The sequence below is a fragment of the Citrus clementina genome, unplaced genomic scaffold, assembly GCF_000493195.1.
Source record: "Citrus clementina cultivar Clemenules unplaced genomic scaffold, Citrus_clementina_v1.0 scaffold_8, whole genome shotgun sequence".
Classification (NCBI taxonomy): Eukaryota; Viridiplantae; Streptophyta; class Magnoliopsida; order Sapindales; family Rutaceae; genus Citrus; species Citrus x clementina.
The window spans coordinates 2,168,569-2,184,996 of NW_006262022.1; the positions used below are offsets into that span (position 1 = coordinate 2,168,569).

Sequence of the window (16,428 nt, forward strand, 5' to 3'; positions counted from 1 at the left end):
ACATCGCCATCGGTGAAGGATGGGTGGTGGCTGAGGCTGACTGGTTGTTGGTGGAGAGACGGAGGGAGGAGGTGCCGATTTCGCGATTTAGGGTTGGTTGGTTGGGTTTGGGGGAAATTGGGCAAAGGCAAATGGAATTTTTCTTTTTATATTTTCCTCTTTTTTTTTTTTACTTAATAAAAAAGCGGGCACGGGTCCGGGTTCCGGGTTCTTGGTGCTGTGACCGGACCCGTGCCCGTAAACACCCGGGCATTGAAAAATCAATGCCTGGATCTGCATTTTTCATGTATCCGGTCCAGATCCGGTCCGGACGGGCTTTTCTGCCATCTCTAAAGCCAACAACGCAAAAGCACTGGTGGTGGTTTGGGCTTGGATTGTTGGATGTGATGGCACCTGCAACACCATAAGCGGACACTTTTTTATCCAAATGTTAAAGAGTTTTCAAGAGAGAAGAGAGAAATTGATTATGAAGTAATCTAATAAGCCGTTTTATTTAAGTAATTCTTCTAAACAGTATCGAAAGTGCTTTTAGTAGTAACAAATAACAAACCCCCAGCTGCATAGATCCGGCCTGGATCAAACTAAAGTAGACACAAAAAAAAAAAAAAAAAAAAGCTTTAGAACTATCGTCACTACCGTCAGCTTCTACCAGCTTCCACTTCCCAAAAATCCATTTTAATTTTGTCCCATATCATGGAATTATTAGAAGTAATATTGAATCAAATCAAGGTGTTATCATCCTTAATTAGCCGCGTCTATGTGATGCGGCAACAAGTGTAAAAGGAAAACTCATGAAAGATTTGTTTTCTTCCGCGTGCGATGTACCGTTAATCACAAAGTTGTAGTAATGCGTAAGACAGAACCCAAACAATAACATTCTCGTTTTTTAACGGTTATTACAAAGGATTTCACTTGTGTTTGTGAAAGCGATCGCTTAATTTTTGCAGCAATATCATGCTATTGGATTTATGAATTATAGTCACTAATAACCAATGTCGTGTTACATATGTACAACCAACCACTTATAAGCAATGCCGTGTTACACGTACGGAGTGTGTTTTTGGAATATTGATCAGGAAGTACAAATTATTTCGAGATTAAATGTATTATTAAATATTGGGTAATCTAGTAGGCAAAGTCGCTCACCTTATCTTACGACGATAAGAACCACATTATATATTATTATTGTGAAAGAATCCAAATCAAATGCAAGTCAAGACTCAAAAAGCATACACAGGGTATAGGTTCTTCTTGTCCAGTGGCAATCCCCAAACCTCAAATGTCTTTATACTCCAAGGAAGAGGCACTCATGCTAAAAAGATTTATTAAGTTTCATTTTTGTGTTGCCAAAAAAAAAAAAGAAGCACCAAAAAAAAGGCAAAAACGTCACTCTTTCTCTCGCTAATCACAATCGTCGTAAAAGTTTTGGAGTGCATGAATGAGGATGAAGCCGAAAAGGCATCAGTTTGTGTTGTTTAAATTTAATCCAATGAATATGCAAAGCTAAGATTAGTTCATGCGATTGGAATCTCATTCTCCACAAACTTTGGTCTTGTTGAATTTTTTGATTAATTAATTAATTAATTAATTAAACAAAGTAATTGCGGTCCAAATTAAAATCGGATAAAGATGCCACGTTGCTCCAGCTGCGACTATAACTTCTATGCTTTTGTTGCATCTTCATTTTTCGTCCTCTTAATAATATATGTCCTTGTTGTAGTTTCTACTCATCTGCTCATGATCCTCGTAAATATAACCAAGTGATTAACTTGAGTCCTTAACTCATATTAATTTTGTACGGTATAGTCCATTTCGAAAGTGAAATTTTATTTCATTAAAAAATGAGTGCAAGAATTATATCAATTAGGTTTTGTTCGGGAATTGTTACAAAGTCTTCAAAAATTGAATTTAAAAAAAAATGAATTGAATCTTCGATTCATTAAGGTCATTTTTTGAATTGATTGAGTTTGGTTTACTAAATAATAATAATAATTAAATTGTTATTTACTCAACCCAAGATTCAAGTTTCCATAGTTTTACGTTGATTTTTTTTTTTAATAATTACAACCTTCTTTCTTCGCATAGGTACTAGATTTTAATGTCACCTTAACTATTCTAAATATATTTATTTTTCAATGAAGAAACATTCAAACATAAAGCACTCCATAATAAAATAAATTTATTTGACGGCATAATTATTATTACACACATATAATCAAGATTTATTTTTTTATTGATTATTCTCTATTAATTCAAATAAAAAAAGAATCTTGATCCAATCAAACGTCACCAACTTTAAGATTTTCATATAATTAATTTATTTGGATAAAAGTCTTTTAAACTCAAAATAATTGACCAATTAAAAAGCGCCGTGTCTCCTACAAGGCACAAAGGAAGAACCAAAAAGGGCAAAAAAAAAAAAAAGAATCTGGTCTCCCCCATAGATATCCCCGAAACGCAAATCCAACGGCTGAGAATCCATCCAACTCAACTCCTCAAAACCATTTGCGGAGACACGGAGCCGCAGGGCCCCCACCACCCCCCCACCCATTTCTTTGGAACCCAAAACTCAACCATGGTTACCTCAACGAGTCCCACTTAACTAACCCTGGTCACTCTACCCAAAACCAATAGTTATTAACTACTCAGGGGGTAACAACATTTGCCTACTCAGCTTTTTGCGTTTCCCCAAATGAGGATATAATTTCTCCATTTTTTTCAAATACATCCCTAATTGGTAATCCCCGAGTTACCCTCACCGTGTTAAGTTTTGCGTGCATTACTTCTCGTTAAAGGATATTTTGATTATTGTATTAGCTGTCAGTATTGGGCATTTTGATCGATTTAAGACTCGTTTGGGGCAGTTGCGCTGCCACCACGCAGCTGCTTCCCAGACCAATTCTAGGAGAATAAAGATTGGTTGTGATTTAGTTATGAATTTTATAAATTGATCGAGTTTAGATTCAAATCAAAACAAATCAAAAAAATTATCAATATAAAATAAAAATTGTTACTCCAACTGAAATTGATTCAATTTAATTCTTATTTCTCAAATTTAGAGAGATTTATATTTCTCAAAATTAAATCTAAAGTATTGCCCACTCCTTACATTAGTTACCTATACGAGGTAAAATGGTCTAGTGTCCTCGTAGTATGGTGTTTGACCGAAAACAGTTGAGGGTAATTTAATCATTACATTTGTTGTCACGAACTGATTGATACAAATGAACAAACGGTGTACTAACTCGTGAAATGGTAAAAAATCAAGGATGCAAAAGTTATTATCCAAATGGTTCACTTAATCCATTTGCCTATATATATTATACACACACACACCCACACCCACACACACACACACACCCGCACACACCCAAATACACTCATACCCTCAAAATCTTCTTTCCTTGTTGCTACGAGTCTACGACTATTCTTTCATTCTCATCTCTCTCTCTCTCTCCCTTGCTTGCAATCCAAGAAACCAATCCAAGCTTTATGCTTTCTTTATAATTATTTATTTAATTTCATTTTTATTTTTGCTTCTGTTTCGTATGACGTGTGCTGAGCGAAAAAAAATCAACATGAGTTGCAATGGGTGTAGAGTTTTGAGAAAAGGTTGCAGTGAAAACTGCATGCTTCGTCAAAGCATTCAATGGATCGGCACCCCACAAGCTCAAGCAAACGCCACCGTTTTTGTTGCCAAGTTCTTCGGCCGCGCCGGCCTCATGTCCTTCATCTCCGCCGTCCCCGAAACCCAACGTCCCTGTAAGTTCCTCTAACACAGCACAAATTTATATTTTTAACTAAAAAATCCTTTTTTTCTTCAAGATTTTTCGGCGGCTACCAGACTTTAAAAAAAATGACAGAAAGCAAGTGGGTGTTTTTATTTTAGCCAAAAACAGCAGTTAAATTTCAACCATTATTTCATTATTGAGAAGAAAAGGAAAAATTCTCTGAAAAGACAATGCCTTGCTGTGGGGATTTTATGTTAAAATCGGTAAAAATATTATCTAAATTTCAAGAACATTCATATTATATCAATAAGAATTAATAATTGAATAAACCAAAGCCTACTTGAATTTTAATGCTTATTATATTTTAGAATCGTATATAATTCATCTTTCAGATCAACAAGTTATCATAAAAAATTCCTTTCTGCTACCCTCAAGTTTCTCAAATTATCCTTGGTATCATCATCTGAAATCCATTATGCATGTTTTTTTTGATAAATTTTATTTTCAGCATTGTTTCAGTCGCTGTTATATGAAGCGGTGGGAAGAACAGTGAACCCAGTGAGCGGCGCCGTGGGGCTTCTGTGGACAGGAAACTGGAACGTGTGCCAGTCGGCGGTGGAGAGAGTTCTCTGCGGCGGCCCGTTGCAGCCGCTGCCTTGCTCACTGGCGCCGGAACTTGATGACGTGTCAGAATCTGCCGTGAACTGTACCAACAATAGTCCGAAGGACGTCATCACTCCGCCACCGAAGAGGAAGGCTGTTTCTGATTTTCAAGATGATCTTCATCTGGGTCTGAAGCCTTGTTTGCCAGAGAAGCTTAGGGCGGAGACGCCGTCGGAGGAGTCCGAAACGACGACGTCGGGAACCGGGTCTGATAATTGTTGCTCTGAGGTCGCAGGTGAAAAGAAGCTTTTGAGACTCTTCCTCTGAAACAACAGACGAGTATTAATAACCTCTCTCTTTTTTTTAGTCTTAAATAATTTTAGGACAATTAGATAAGAATTAATCTACAATCTTCTCTTCTTAATTTTGGCCTTCAGTATATTTAATTAAAATATTTCCTCACTCTAGTGCTATAGAGGAATTTTGAGTTTTTTTTTTTTTTATCATTCAATAAAATATGACTACTTAATTGTCATTAACATCTCTCCTCTTTATTGACGTTTATGATTGAAAAAGAAGAAGAAGAATGAATTGTCGCTTCATTATCAATCACAAGAAACCATAGTCAAGAGATGATGGCAGCAAAATTTGGAGCCATGAATGGATTGTAGGGCAAGTAATGTACACAAATAGCAGAAGTTAATTTCAGATGATGAAACCGAAAGGTGACTGGCTTTTGAAAAAGGCAAATGAATGGAATTAGCAGCATTTGATTTTGGGTTTTGATTTGTTATTTCTGACCTACCAAAGGAAAAAGGAAAATAGCCAAATGGTTTTTGGGCAACAAGCGAATCCCACCATATCAAAAAGCACGTCAGTAGGAACGAAGTAAAGCAAATAATAATAATTATAGTCGGCATCAAAATTGATTTTTTTTTTTGGTCTTTCATTGTGATCAGATAATTTGAGGATTTAGCCCCATTGACATTGCTGGCAATGGGGCTGTGGGTTCCATTTTGACGCCATTTTGCAGCACAAGCACATATAATGCTTTGCTTTGTGGCCGCATCACCCATTTTTGCGGGGACCCCTTTATAGCTTTTCGTTGTTCTCTCTTCTCCTACAACTCAGTGTGTGGGATTTTATTATTTTGGATCATTTTCTTGTGGATTTACTTTTTTCCAGCGTCGTTCTCAAAATATATTTTTGAGTAAACAAATTTAAATAAAAAGGTAAAAAGCATATTTCTACTCCACCAATAAAAAAAAAAAAAAAAAACTCCTAAACTGAAGGTTTTTTTTTTTCTTCTCCCGAATTTGTTAAGTGCTCTAAAATAGACAAAATAATAGTTAACTCCATTATAAGAGTCACAATGCTGTGTAACTCTGGTATGACATAATGCTGATATTAAGTTGGCTAGTTTATTTTTTTCGTATTCAAACTAGCAAGATTATGCGCAATGCGTCATACCCTAATTGTGAAACCGTACCGAATTTTTAGATTTTGTCGAGAAAGTGCTGTCAAAAAGGGACCCAAATGAGTACTTTTGATTAGGTTAGCATCTTGATTGTCTTGAGTTGTGTGGACTGACTGTTCATTATCCCCAAGGTCACATAGAATTATATAAAGTTTGATCGTGAAATCTTTGATGCTCATTATTGCAACAAACAATTAGCACGGCAAAGGAGATACAAAAGCATTATATGGATTATGGGACAAATCCCATGTCCCATGTTGGGAGATTTGCACAATGATATGAATCTTCACTCTCTCTATTCTCTTGAGGATTCGGCGTGAAACTTTGACCCAAAATTATACTCCCCATGAAAATGCCTCAAAATAGCCTAAATGTAGTTAAATTGTAATGCTTTTGATGTAAACAAAGAAAATTATATACAAACAAATTGTAATTGCAGGCTTAATTAAATATAAATTTAAGCAAGGATCATTTGCTGTATGAAAAGGGATAAAAATTAATTATCTATAGGATGATTAATATGGCGATTGAGAAAACGTGTTATTAAAATTTATATGGCATGTGGGAAAATGTGAGTTTTATTTTATTTTAATGAACAAGTTGGGTGATAGAATAGTCAGATACACCTGCAGCGCATGTTAGTGGCGGGCGCTGGGGTTCTCAGTTCCCCATGCGCCGGAAGTACAGCGCGAGCTGTCGCTGACTTTGTTGATCAAACCGTCAATCCGGTCAACTTCTACTTTGGGGGCTTTCCCTGCTTCCTGACTCCTGTCCCTTGGAAGCGGTAATTTTCATTTTTGCCCATTCTAGATAAGATTTTTATTCTTTGCCCCTTGCAGGTTATATTTATTTCCATTATGGCCCACAGTTTTACCGTAGTCTTTATGAATTTTTCCTACGTTTGTTTCTTTTCATTTTCCGCCCCTACAGAAATGGTTGCGCATACTTCCAACATAAGACACATTTGAATTTACACTTCATCTCAAGTACTGTCTTCCATCACTCGTCGGCAATCTAACACGTGGCATTAGATGAAATGAACTTAAGCCTAGCAAAAGAAAAGGCAACTCTGCCTTGAATTGATTATAAGTGGTACATGAACCCAGAATGAATGTGGGTTCAATAATTGTATTCCATGCACTAACAAAGAAAGTAAGTACACTCACGTTTTCATGCAGATTAAAAGTGACCACCATGAGAGCCAAATTTATCAACCTACTTGCCAGGTAGCACAGATAAGTCCGTCATAATGATAATGTACAACAATGCTGTACAATGGCACTTGCTATCTTGCTATTTTAATGAACGGTCATACTCAGCTTAGAAACTGCAGGATTGAACAGATTCATTGAATATAGAGACATCATATGCACGAACAAGCAACCCACACATGACATCATCGGATAAAATCGGTAAAACGGTAACTGGGTGCACATATAACTACATGATTGTCAGTATGATCAGATGAATTTTTACATATATACATATACAATGCTTTTCCTTTTGCCTAAAAACAGCCAGAGTTGTTTGTATACAGCTAATTAGTAAGTAAGATTTAAAGCCACATCCTGTAATCTTCTGATAGAAAATACACGCATTTAGGAGATCGTATGAAAATGACAAACAAGAAGCCAAAACTAGCTAGTGAGATAAATTCTTATATGCTCCAGTGCGCCTCTACCCAGCAGAAAAAGAAGAGGGTGGTTATGATGTTAGCTTTTAGAGTGAGTGAGTGGTCAAATAAGATCAGATCTACACGCGTGCTGTCAGGCTGCTGGTAGTTGTTACACGATTCCGCTGTATTATATGTGTTCTCAAGCTACAATCCTTAATCTGTTGAAAGGAACTTTTAATAGTTTCATAAGCGTATTAAGTGGGGAATATTTCACCCCTTGGGGGGGGGGGGGGGGGAGCGGGGAGAAAAATGCAGAAAGCGATATATACCTGCAAAGCTGATAATGTGGATGAGAAATCTTTACATTGCTCAAGTAAAGCCATTTCTTTGGCGGTCACACTCATGAGTTCCGCCGTTAAGGAATTCATGTTCTCCACCTATGAATGAAACATGGTTTCAATCAGTAGACATGGCATGGTGAGGTCAAATCAAACATACTGCATACACAAATAGCTTTCAGCAACCCATATGAAATAAAACGATGTCTCTACCCACTTGTTTCAGCATTTAGCAAAAGCTTTGATGTAATTTGTTTCTATCATTTAGGTGGTAGCCGTCTCAAAACCTTCCACAGTAGGAGCTACGTGACTAGAAGCCACAAGCAATAAAACTATATGCAATTGTCGCAAACTGGTTAAGAAATGAGGGACCTGGTATAGGGATGGGCACGGGTCGGGTTGGGTCGGGTTGACCAACCCGCATGTAGAGCGGGTTAAAAATTTTCAACCCGACCCAACCCGCAAAACTACGGGTTGGGTCGGGTTGGGTTGATTGGGTTGGACTTTTAAAAATATTCATTTTTATAGTTTAATTAAATAGTGAACAAAAATAAATTAATTAATTAAAAAAATTAAAAAATGCAAATGTTAGAATCTTTAGAACAAATCCAACATTTCAAATTTTTTATATTTATATTTTTTAATTTTTATATGAAATATCAAATTTTATATAATAATTTTTACACACATATGGGTTGACCGGTTGAGTTAGGTTGATTACATTGGATTTTTGAAAAAAATCTATTGTTATAGTCTAATTAATTAGTGAACAAAAATAAATTAATTAATTAGATAAACTAAAAAATACAAATATTAAAATCCTTAGAATAAATCCAACATTTCAAAGTTTTTATATTTATATTTTTTAATTTTTATATAAAATATCAAAATTTATATATAGATATACGGGTTAACGGGTTGGGTTGAGTTAAAAAATTTTAACCCAACCCAACCTGCAAAAAATCACACGGGTTGGGCGGGTTGATGCCCACCCCTACCTAGGTATAGCGTTAGAAACAACCTCTGTGCTTCATGAGAGCAGGTTCCTTTCACTAAACATAAATGATAGAGAAACTTGGATCATTTGTTAGGGGGGCAAGGCTTGGGCTATCAGCCGGTGAAATTTTGTACTGAAAAATCACTATTTATCACTTTCCCTTAAGAGCTAAAAGAACAAAATAAGAGAATAAGCTTCTCAAAAAAAAAAAAAGAACAAAATAAGAGAATAAGTCCAGCTGAGTCAAAATCCAAAATAATCAAATTTCCTCTCGTGCTGGCCAATAATTTCATTTCCATGCTTCTCAAGGCCGTGGAAATTCATAGGCTACAGATAACTCCAAGATCCTAACAACAGGACTCTGCCAATACAAACATCCCAGTACGATTTACCCTTCAGTTACAATCATTTATGCTTCCACAAAGTCCACTAACAATCAATTAAAAGTAGAATAGTCAAAAGACAATTTATAAAATAACTAAGCATACTTAAGAAAATGTTTTAGGTGAGGTGAAACTGGCCAGTAGTTTTTGTTAATTCTATAATTTAACCAGTTATAGTCAAACCAAGAGCATAGCTATTATTTTGTTCATAAAATTCTGTAATAATCTCTTCGAGAATAATTGGTGTCACGGTAAATTAGTGAAGAGCATTTTCTAGTATTATACTGTTTTAATTATCAACTGTAATTGGAATGAGCTTACCTTTGATGATAGCAAGCATATTGAGGATGCCATTGCTTGCATCACATCAAGTGCTGAACTGATAGCATCCTTCAGATTTTGGACATCAGCCTAATATGCCCAAAAAGGAAAAGGAAACGTTTTTAAGAAAAAGATGAGACGAATCAAATTTTCAAAGTCAAGAACACTAATCATAGAATCACTCTCTGTCTCAATCACTAAAACGTCACTGGTCTCAAATTAAAAAGCAAAAAATGAAAATGTAGACACATACTATTGCTTTTCCAACAACTGGAAGACGAAGAGTACTGGCCTTCAAAGCTTCAGTTGCTCCAAGCAAAGAATTAGTGTGATCTTTGTCTAGAAGAGCCCATTCTTCCAAATAAGGAAACTACATTAACAAATTAAAATGAATTTCAGCTGAGGAAAGAAAAATGATGCAACAGTTAATGGCCTCTCAACTGCAGTGGCGGATGGGGAAGCAAGGAAAGAAAGAAGGAAAATATGTTTCACTATGTATGTGTTATATTCAGATATGAATCACCTACACCCATGCAGTACAACACACTAGGTCCGAAAATGTGTACGAAAACCAAATATACAACAATCAATCATGTCGTGTCAGACCCTTCACAGGATATTATTATAGTTGGAACTTATATGGCTTCAAAAATGCACACCTCTAGAGAGATAAGAATATTTCCCCCACACCCAATTCTGCGCCGAAACATTCTATGACATAATTGCCTACAGATTACCCTAAAATTCCACTTTCTGAATTGCATCCACCAGATTTGGGATTTCTTTATTCATTCGCTTTGCTTCCCACAAATAGAAGTGCAAGTGCATATGTGGATTGGGAAAGCATTGTCCACATACACTGCTACAATACCGTAGCAGAAACAAGAGGTTCCTACACCCGATTTGAACTCTAACGAAAAACGTACAGATTCCGTATGTCTTTGATGATTTTTCATAAAATAAATATAGGTTTTTGACAATTTTTCAAGCTGATCATATGGGCTTGATGTCTTGCTGAAACATGGTATAGGTGGATGAAAGTTTTCCCTATGATTAATCAGAGAATAAAAATTATTAAGAGAATATAAGTCTGTAAATTGAAAATCATTATAGTTCTTGCTGCTTTTCTTGAGTTCTATAAGTAAATAGTTGTTTATCTTACTTCAGTCTTGTAGCAATGTAAGTGGATGGTTTTTTTACTACAAACTCCAATTACAAATCCAATGGGGAAATTAAGAACCAGACACACAGCATATTGTGAAGCATGTAAAACATAATCATATGACAAACATAAGATTTCCTATTATAAATGCTTGCAGGGGTTTTCATTTGAAAAGATTAAAGCTCTAAATCTTACCTGTCCCTTGAGGATGGAAGTCAATTTCAACTTTTTCTTTACCAACAGTAACTTGATTCTTTTAAGAGTGACTGAATTCCGTAATTCTGAGATTGTTACCCATGCATTCCAAATATTTTTCTGGTAAAAAGAAAATAATTACATAATCAATAGAAGGAAAAAAATGTACATACAACTGGTTCCGTTTCACAGGTGGATGGAGAACTTCTAAAATCAAGGACATTTGATATTTAACACAAGCAAAAACTATCAAGAAATACAAATCAGAAACCAGAGTCAGTGTATTTGTTCGAAATCTCTGTAGCATTTGGTACAAAAGCTACTAATGGTCAGCCTGGATAACCCTAAAATCAAGCATGAGCCAACCCCGCTAATTTGCTAAGTGTAGCTTTAACAGAATCTATTATTTGACCAAACCCAGCCATGTCCACTAGATTGTTCATCAGAAAGACCTAAGTAGAAATAAATACCTTCAACCGTCTATTGAATTCCTATGTCCGAGGGGGAATTGATTAAAACCTTAAATCTTAAGTTGAAGCGATGCATGTGATTTCTCATGAATCTTTCCATCATATTCTTTAGACAGACGAATGTTAGGCATAACCTGCCTCCTTAAGTAATGCTAGGATACTAACAGATTACTTTGACTGTTCACGTGCAAAAGTTTGATAAAACAGAAATATGTTATCATTCTTTCTAAGCAGTTATTTCTCTTGTAATATCATGATAACAAGCTGTACAGGGAGGCACTACCCTATAGACCAAAGGTAGCCTTATGTTGGTATTTTGCTTTATTAGAAGCAAATACCAATTCTGAAGAACAAGATCCTTGACTTAAGGCCACCAAAAAAGGCATAGATCAGAAAGAATCCATATTACCAGCCAACAATTTTAAGTGAGATGTTCAACTTGTGTAACAAGGAAACAAAAAGATCATAATCCACTATTTTAATCTGGAATTTTTTTTTTCAATTGCTTTGAAATAATAAGATTTATATTTTCAAAACTAACACTCATATCAACATTGACCCAATGTCCACTTGTATCATATAAGTGACACAAGTAAAAGCAGACATGCAATACTCCAAATTACATATGCCTGGAAAGAATATTACTTTTGAGTATTAGATGTTCATGTAAAACACTTATGAATCCTCTCTACAACAACAATTAACCAGCTACAATTACCTCTGTCAAGTCAATGTTCATGTAGAACACTAGCCACATCATTATCAATTGCTAACACATATTAGCCATAAAAAAAATGAATGAGAAGATTTTCTGAATGTCATCAGTGGCCAATCGATAATTCAAATAAAAATCAATATTGATGGGACCTATGAATCTTCTCTACAACAAGAATTAACAAAAACAAGGCACTGGTTAAAAAATAATCCAAAAATCATGATTCAGACAAACAGATGGGGCTCTATGTCTGCAATCTTCCATTTGTTTTCCTAATCATTGAAAATTTTATTGAACCATATAGTTCTATGGGAAGAAAAGTCTAATGGCAGTGGAAATCAGAAAATTCATCAATCTTATGAAAGGCAACAAAGAGATGTTACGTAGAAAGCACCGAACTACCAGCCAAGATTGGTAAGATAAAGCTCACAGTTCCACTTGAGGAAGTTTAGGAAATTACAGTTACAACTAAGTACACCTATTACACAGAACACCAACAGCAATATAGTCCTTCATTAAGACAATGCAGACTCATTTGTTGAGGCATACATGGTCTGGAGTTTTGCTCTAGACGGTTTTGGCCTCAAACAATCATAGACAGTACACATAGGATACTTATGAGTTCCCACAAGTATCAATTTAACAAGTCGACCCACAAAAGTCCATCTAATTTTTTCTCATAACTTAGAGAAAATGTTGTGTCGCATATCAGACTGCTTCCCAAGGTTAGTACAAGCAACAAATTCCACCTGCCGGAGAAAGCAATAAAATGCCTATGCTACCTGGCAAGACATCAGACTGAAAAAAACCACCCTTCTAATGCAAGTTCAAGAAATTATAGTTAAAAATTAAATATCAGAAAAAATTGTATATGCATAGTAAATAATTGTGCAATCCTTCCACATAAAATGCAGTGTCTTTTCTTAAGGGCAAAGCATTTTAGAGTGAAAATCTGTCTTTAGCTGCTATCAAACTCTCCATTCACCTAAAGACTTATAATCACCAAACAACAGTGTGAGTCACCTTAAGGTCCTTCCTTCTCCAAATTCTTCACTCCACGAATTCTCAGATACCTATATGCTGGCTTAAGAAATACAAATTCCTCCCAGGATGTCATATGAAATAAATAAATTGCATCGTTTATTGTTCCAAATTTAGACCTATTTGTCAAAACAACTATATAATGCTGAACTGGATAATGATAACAAAACAAGTGCAACGAATATGTATTTTTCCTTCTAATTTAACCATGCAATCCATTCCACGGGCAAAATAATCTTTGCTGTTATAGTTCTTTTTCTCAAAGCAGTATAAAGTAGATGAGCATCCAAGATAAAACTCAATGAGTGCAAATCAAACTTAAGTAATCAACAACTGAAAACACAAAAACATACAAGTAAAGACCACACCTCTGCATTCAGTTGCTGCACCATGAAGGTAGCATCTGCTCGAGCATTTACAAACCGCCATTGCAAGTAACGGTTATGCAGAAGCCTCAACATATGCGCATCAACAATTCGATCCTCTCCCATCTTGCCTCTCTTTAAATCCACAGAAAAACTAAGAATCGAAGGTGTGTTCCTAGAATTCCCACTCAAAATGCCACCAACTCCATTTCTCACTCTAGCAGGACTAGGAATGCCCCTTGATGGGGACATACAAGGAGTATTCCAACTCTTATTAGGAGATGAAGGCCTATTGGCTCCCCTTATAGGTGAAGCCATAGTTCTTGGAGGCGTAGACACTGCACTATCACTTGAAAATCTTTTTGATTGCAAAAACTTGGATGGGTTACTTGTTCTTGAACCAGGACTGGTCGATAAAGGTGACCCTGGATCTTGTAATCTCCTCAACCGGCTATTAGTTTCTTGCCAGAATCTAGCAGAAACAATAATGCCACGAGCACCATTTTTCATTCGTGAAGCAAGAGCACCACCAGATTCTGGTACCCCAGAAGTGTTGGTGCTACCAGATGACACACTATCAGTATCATCAGAAGTTACAAGATCACAAGACTCACTCACCAACAAATTGCCATCTTTATTTTGCTTAGCATTATCTAAGTCCAAGTTCAATCTACTCTCATTTTCAATCAAAGATTGGTTCAGTGACTTAGCCACCGCCCCAGATCCAAACCCAACGAACTTCTTACCCTCCACACTACAATCCAAACTCCTTGATAAACTCGGATTCCCTTGCCGGCTCCTTCCCGGCCAAGGTTGATCTCTCACCGGCGTCCCTCTTCTTCTCTCAGGAGTTGCCTTAGCTTTAGTCTTACTAACAGGAAGTGAAAAGGCCTCACCTTGAAAAGAAACAGATAGGCTCCTAGTTGAAGTAATAAGCATCTTTGTTGCTGTTGAAAGCTCTTGGCTTTGCTTCGAGCTTGGAACTGGGGTAGTAGCCCTTGGACTAGAACCAGTCACAGGCCTCCTTCTATCAACAGATTGTGATCTCTTAGGCCCCAAAGCAGGAAATGTGCTTTGTAAATTAGATGAATTTGTTGAACGAGACAACAGTGGAGAAGAAAATCTCTGGCTCTGACTGTGACTCTTTGCTGTTGCTGCTGCCGTTGTTGAAGATGAAGATGAAGATGAAGAAGGAGAAGGTGACAAATATCTTGAAGAGACAAGTCTTCCTCTGGGTTTCCTTGTACCATTAACACCAGAAGCACTACGTGCATTGTCTTTTTCAGAAGGCAAAAGGGGAGGCCTTGAGCTTGTCGTTGGGTTCTCATCAGAAATGGCAGCCACCATTATCAGAGGAACTGTAGAAATAAAATAAAAATTCTTTCTTTCCCTTCACATTGCCTCTTGTGAAGTCCAAGAATGTTACTTTATCAGTCCTTTTTTTAATTCTTCTTTTCACTTTAACCCAGAAAGCATTCGATTTTGTTCAGGGCAAGAACCTGCTGAAAAAAATAAATGAGAGCTGAAGAAGATTAATAGATATGAGAGAAACAAAAACGGGTGGGTTAGTGAAAGGATTTGGCAATTCGGGAAACAGTGAAAACAACAGTGCTCTTGTGATTTCTATGAGTGATAGAGAGAGAGAAATAGAGAGTGTGAGAGTAGGTGAGGTGAGATGAAGAGAGGCTTTTGGGTTTGGGATTTTCTGAATCTTTTAGAGGGATGTTAGCTTAGTTTAATCATATTTTTCAGTTAATGAAATCTTAATTATAGTTTATCAAAGTGTATTTATGTCTTTGTTATTATTTCAACCCAATAATTTGTCTTAAAAAATTCAATAATTATTAAATCGTTTAAATCATTGTTGTATTAAAGAGAAAGGGGTTTTTTTTAACATTATATTTTAAATGTACTCATAATATGAAATGACAATTTCTAGTGCGAATGCTCGTATCTTTTAAGACGTGGATTTGCGATATATTATATATGTCTATATAGCATATTAGTATTTTTATTTAATTAATATATCATATGGTACGTATGGTGAATTCGTATTTTAAAAAATACAAACATCTTTACTTAAAAATAATTATATTACTATAAATATAAAAAAATGGTCACAACCTCCTACATCACTTGTGGAATAACGTAACCCAAATATATAAATTTATAATAAATTGGAGGTGCGTGGATCATGCTAGTAAGTGATTACCAATGACGAATAATTTACATTAATGATAGAACGATACACAAAATTATTAATTCCAAAATTTTCTTAAGGTTTGCAAGAAATATGCAGTATAAAGTTGTCATATATCGGCAAAATGTAGGTTGAGTCACGGGCAAAAATTTTTATCCTATACAATAAAACTGGTAAATTCTTGAGAAAATGAGGGAGAAGTTCAACATAACTAAGGATATTTTTAGTTTTTTTTTCATATATTTAATATTGATTATGTGTGTTTTTCATGGACATAAAAAAGGTAGATAAAAGAATAAAAATAACGTATAATTTGCACATCAAAAAGTTTAAAAGAGTAACAATAAAAGAACTCTATATTAATGTGACTATTGAATACACCTTTTTATCGACCACAATCGTTACGTTGTAACATTGATACAAACTCACTATTGATTATTTTTTGTACAATATTATTGTTATTTTTACTATTCTAAAAAATGGGTTATAAATATTTATGTGATACAAATCCAATAGTTTTATCCTTCATTATATTAAATTCCTATGAACACGCTAATTTAAATTTTTTTTTTCAAAAGATAAACCCACTATTCTAATTTCTAACATAGAGATTTTGAAAGAAAATAGATTATCTTCTAAATGGGTAATTACAAGGAAGAATGCAAAACTCAAATCATTATCACTTCTATTTAAGGGTATGTGATAAAGATTACCTTGAGGAAAGAAATGAATTAGCTAACCTCCATGAAAGGAGCTCTCAAGCAAATTAGAAGTTGATGTTGTCAATGAATATTGAAAGAATGAACAGCACAGCC

The 16,428-nt window shown here is 35.4% G+C and overlaps 2 protein-coding genes across 8 annotated transcripts; one reads left to right on the forward strand and one right to left on the reverse strand.

Annotated features, from left to right (window-relative positions):
* Positions 1–3,355: 3,355 nt before the first annotated feature.
* Positions 3,356–5,110, forward strand: LOC18035614 (LOB domain-containing protein 38). Of its 3 annotated transcripts, none has more exons than XM_006422779.2 (3): positions 3,356–3,762; positions 4,240–4,673; positions 4,911–5,110. In XM_006422779.2, exons 1-2 carry the CDS (start codon positions 3,549–3,551, stop codon positions 4,659–4,661), a joined length of 636 nt encoding a protein of 211 aa, XP_006422842.1. In that variant the 5' UTR covers positions 3,356–3,548; the 3' UTR covers positions 4,662–4,673; positions 4,911–5,110. The 3 variants fall into 3 exon arrangements, with proteins under 3 accessions (XP_006422842.1, XP_024035294.1, XP_006422841.1); XM_024179526.1 differs by having other exon boundaries at positions 4,914–5,110; XM_006422778.2 differs by lacking the exon at positions 4,911–5,110 and having other exon boundaries at positions 4,240–4,873.
* A 2,186-nt stretch (positions 5,111–7,296) lies between these two features.
* LOC18035352 (QWRF motif-containing protein 2) lies at positions 7,297–15,105 on the reverse strand. Of its 5 annotated transcripts, none has more exons than XM_006422780.2 (6): positions 13,417–15,105; positions 10,823–10,942; positions 9,719–9,835; positions 9,466–9,555; positions 7,756–7,863; positions 7,297–7,644 (listed from the first exon to the last, which is right to left on the reverse strand). In XM_006422780.2, exons 1-6 carry the CDS (start codon positions 14,758–14,760, stop codon positions 7,564–7,566), a joined length of 1,860 nt encoding a protein of 619 aa, XP_006422843.1. In that variant the 5' UTR covers positions 14,761–15,105; the 3' UTR covers positions 7,297–7,563. The 5 variants fall into 5 exon arrangements, with proteins under 5 accessions (XP_006422843.1, XP_024035258.1, XP_024035261.1 ...); XM_024179490.1 differs by having other exon boundaries at positions 13,402–15,105; XM_024179491.1 differs by lacking the exons at positions 7,297–7,644; positions 7,756–7,863 and adding an exon at positions 8,688–9,122 and having other exon boundaries at positions 13,402–15,105.
* Between the last annotated feature and the right edge of the window lie 1,323 nt (positions 15,106–16,428).

Excerpts from the sequence above, each read along its gene's own strand:
- LOC18035614 (XM_006422779.2), top strand. The coding sequence starts at position 3,549 with ATGACGTGTGCTGAGCGAAAAAAAATCAACATGAGTTGCAATGGGTGT. Across the intron at positions 3,763-4,239 it reads CCCCGAAACCCAACGTCCCT|CATTGTTTCAGTCGCTGTTA; the intron begins GTAAGTTCCTCT and ends TTTTATTTTCAG.
- LOC18035352 (XM_024179490.1), bottom strand. The coding sequence starts at position 14,760 with ATGGTGGCTGCCATTTCTGATGAGAACCCAACGACAAGCTCAAGGCCT. Across the intron at positions 9,556-9,718 it reads CAGTTGTTGGAAAAGCAATA|GCTGATGTCCAAAATCTGAA; the intron begins GTATGTGTCTAC and ends TGGGCATATTAG. Across the intron at positions 7,864-9,465 it reads TATGCTTGCTATCATCAAAG|GTGGAGAACATGAATTCCTT; the intron begins GTAAGCTCATTC and ends TTTCATTCATAG.